Source organism: Octopus bimaculoides, chromosome 3 (genome assembly GCF_001194135.2).
Source record: "Octopus bimaculoides isolate UCB-OBI-ISO-001 chromosome 3, ASM119413v2, whole genome shotgun sequence".
NCBI lineage: Eukaryota > Metazoa > Mollusca > Cephalopoda > Octopoda > Octopodidae > Octopus > Octopus bimaculoides.
The window spans coordinates 55,425,932-55,428,956 of record NC_068983.1 but is presented as its reverse complement, the minus strand read 5'-3'; the positions used below and the strand labels follow the sequence as shown (position 1 = coordinate 55,428,956).

At 40.0% G+C, this 3,025-nt stretch overlaps 1 protein-coding gene across 1 annotated transcript; it reads left to right on the top strand.

Moving 5' to 3' along the window:
- Positions 1-1,631: 1,631 nt before the first annotated feature.
- On the top strand, positions 1,632-2,838 carry LOC106871521 (uncharacterized). The gene is made up of 2 exons (XM_052966748.1): positions 1,632-2,565; positions 2,705-2,838. Exons 1-2 carry the CDS (start codon positions 1,632-1,634, stop codon positions 2,836-2,838), a joined length of 1,068 nt encoding a protein of 355 aa, XP_052822708.1.
- Positions 2,839-3,025: the final 187 nt, after the last annotated feature.

The window sequence follows — 3,025 nt, the reverse complement described above, 5'->3', positions numbered from 1 at the left end:
TATATATATATATATATATATATATATATATATATATATATATTTGATGCCCCGGCATGGCCACAGCTGAAACGTATAAGAGAATAAAAAAATATACGCACACACACATTTAGTTATATATATTTACATACGCATATTTCTGTATATACATATATTTAGTGTGTGTTCGTGTCTGCATGTTTGTAGGTCTATGTAAGTACGTGCATAGAGCTGTCTTTCTTTCTCTCTCTCCCTCTCAATCTCTCTCTCTCTCTCTCTCTCACTCTCTCTCTCTCCCTCTATCTATCTCTCTATCTCACTGTGTGTGTGTGTGTGTGTGTGTGTGTGCCTCTGTTTGTATGGCTCTATAGGTTTGTGTCTGAGTCGGGTCATGTATGCACATGTATATATTTGTGTATCTTTGTGCTTGTATGTATGTAAGTTTGTGTCTGTAAATTTTTTCATAAAGAGTGACAAGTTAGATGTAAAAGGTGGGAATGGTAATCAGATTCATCAGAATAAACAGTGAACAACACTGACTTGTCTGTTTAGGGTTGTTTGGATCAACTTACTTGCTGCTATGGGTTTTATCTTTGTATATTTTTTTTTAATTCTCTCTCTCTCTCCGTAGTATCCATCTTTGTTCATCTTCCCCTCTTTCTTTCTTTTATATTATCTTTTTCGATCATTCTCTCCCTCTCTGTTCCCTCTCTCAAAATCTTTGCCTCTTTTTCTCAGGCACCATCTATTATTCTCTCTCTTTCTCTCTCTATTTACCTATCTACCTATCTATCTATCTCTCAATATGCTTCCTCTTTTGCATCTCGTTTTCTTCTTCCCTTTTCTCTCATCTCTCACTCACTCACTCACGTTCACCTTTCTTTCAAATCTTTTGCTTTTTGCCCCCTCACTATAAACTCATTACCTCATCTCCAATGGTTCCACACCCACCTAGTTTCACACTGTCTACTAGTCTGCTCTGCCTCGCTATTTTGCTTCTTTCTTTTCCCCTCCCTCTTTAACCCACTCCTTTTCTTTCCTTTCGTTTTCTTTTTATTTTATGAGACGAAACTTTTCGTTATCTTCTACTAACAAACACGGTGATGGTAGCGCAACCGTATAAGGTGCATCGTCAACACATCAACTGATGACGTAGTGCACAAAAGCCCTAAACTTAACTAAAGAGGAACTTGTGTCGGCAGGCGAGGAAACTTTCGCCCAGTGTATGTACCAGAGAGTAAGGGAGACAAAATATTTGAATTTAAGAAAGAAAAAGAAAGAAAAAGAAAGAAAGAATTTATATTTTCGTCGAATTATTGAAATTTTCCTTTAAAACAGTTAAAGAAAAAAGAGAAACTGAAAAAATTTATTCAGAAAAAAAAAAGTTATACACACGCATACAAACACATACACACACGCACAGTTTGTATATTGTTACATTGGAAAACAAAACAAAAAAACTACTTTATTTTTTTACTTGATATTTTTTCTTTCTCAACTACACTTTTGAGTTGAAAATAGCTTTTGTTGCTTTGAAAAAAAAATTGTTTTGAAATTTTGTATATTTGTCGTTGGATTCGCTTATATCGCGTTTATATGTATGTCTCTTATTCACAATCCCTCCAAGGACGTCCACCTAGAATTTCTACATTATGAGTAAATCAGACAGCAGTAGTGTCACTAAGAATAAACTGACTCCCGGTGCCGGTCATCGCGATGACAGAGCAACGACACCAGGCACAGATGATGAATCTACAGTTGGCCCAATCTGTGAGAACTTCGCACCGCAAACTTGGCGGAAAACCATATGCCGTAATTGTTTCCACGCTAAAAGCGAACATGGTTTGGACACACGCACAAACGGAACAGAGAACCTCGCAAATAGTGCCGACGCCCGGAAAACCACATCGAAAAAGGAAGAAGAGAAAGAAAAATCTAGTGACAAAAATGTGTCGTCCACAACAGATAAAAGCAAGAATACAGCACAGACAGCGCCAGAAGCGACAGTAAAAGAAGAAGAAACCAAAAACACAAAACCATTAGCAGCACTTTTAGAATCAAACAAACCCAAAAAATCACCACATGTAATTCCAAATGCAACCCCTGTTTCGCTTATTATGTCAAACCTAGCAAATTCCAAAAAACCATCCCCTGTAGATGTGAAAAAATGTGGCCCCCCAGGAAATACTTTGCTGTCGACTGCCAGTGCGAAAAAATTAGTCGAGAAATTTGGAGGAAGTAAAACTGCCCCTCCTAGTCCAAGTGGACCCGGACCTAACAAACTACCAACCTTTGGAAAGAAAACTAATTCTTTTCTTAAAGAGACGTCAAAAACCGATGCTCCGAGCCCGGGCACGAAACAGGTGACTTCGGCTGAGGCATCGGCGAAATCATCTAAGACGTCCGACGTGGTCTCAACAAGTGCCGGAACTACATCGACGCCATCGTCATCATTATCGTCCACATCATCTTCACAGTCTACATCGAAAACAACCAGTGCCGCTTCAAGTAAAGACACCACTACGACCAAGGATTCTACTATCGATACTAAGAAAGGTTCCAGTGATAGCAGTAGTACTGCAACGAGTACAACTAAAACAGCCACAGCGCCATCAACATCATCATCAACAACAACAACAAAACCAACAACAACAACAACAACAACAACAACAAAACCATCAACAACAACATCTGATTCTGCAAACGATAAATCTAAAATATCCAGCGCGTCAACGACGCCAACTTCTACCAAAACCTCAACGGGTGACACATCAAAGACAACGTCTTCAGCAAAGGTTGACACTGCCACAGCAAGCACGGTGCCACCTTCCTCCGCAGCGGCCAGCAAGGGGCAGGTAGGTAGCAGTACTTCCACTTCCACCACCTCTACTCCGGCCATTAAGACACCTGTTGTCACTGTTGCCGCTTCTGATGATAAAAATGCTGCGTCCGAGAAAACGCCGAGCAAAGCGAAAACAAGATCGCCGTCCCCGTCATTTTTATCATCATCATCATCATCAACACCAGCGTCACCGACCCCACCGTC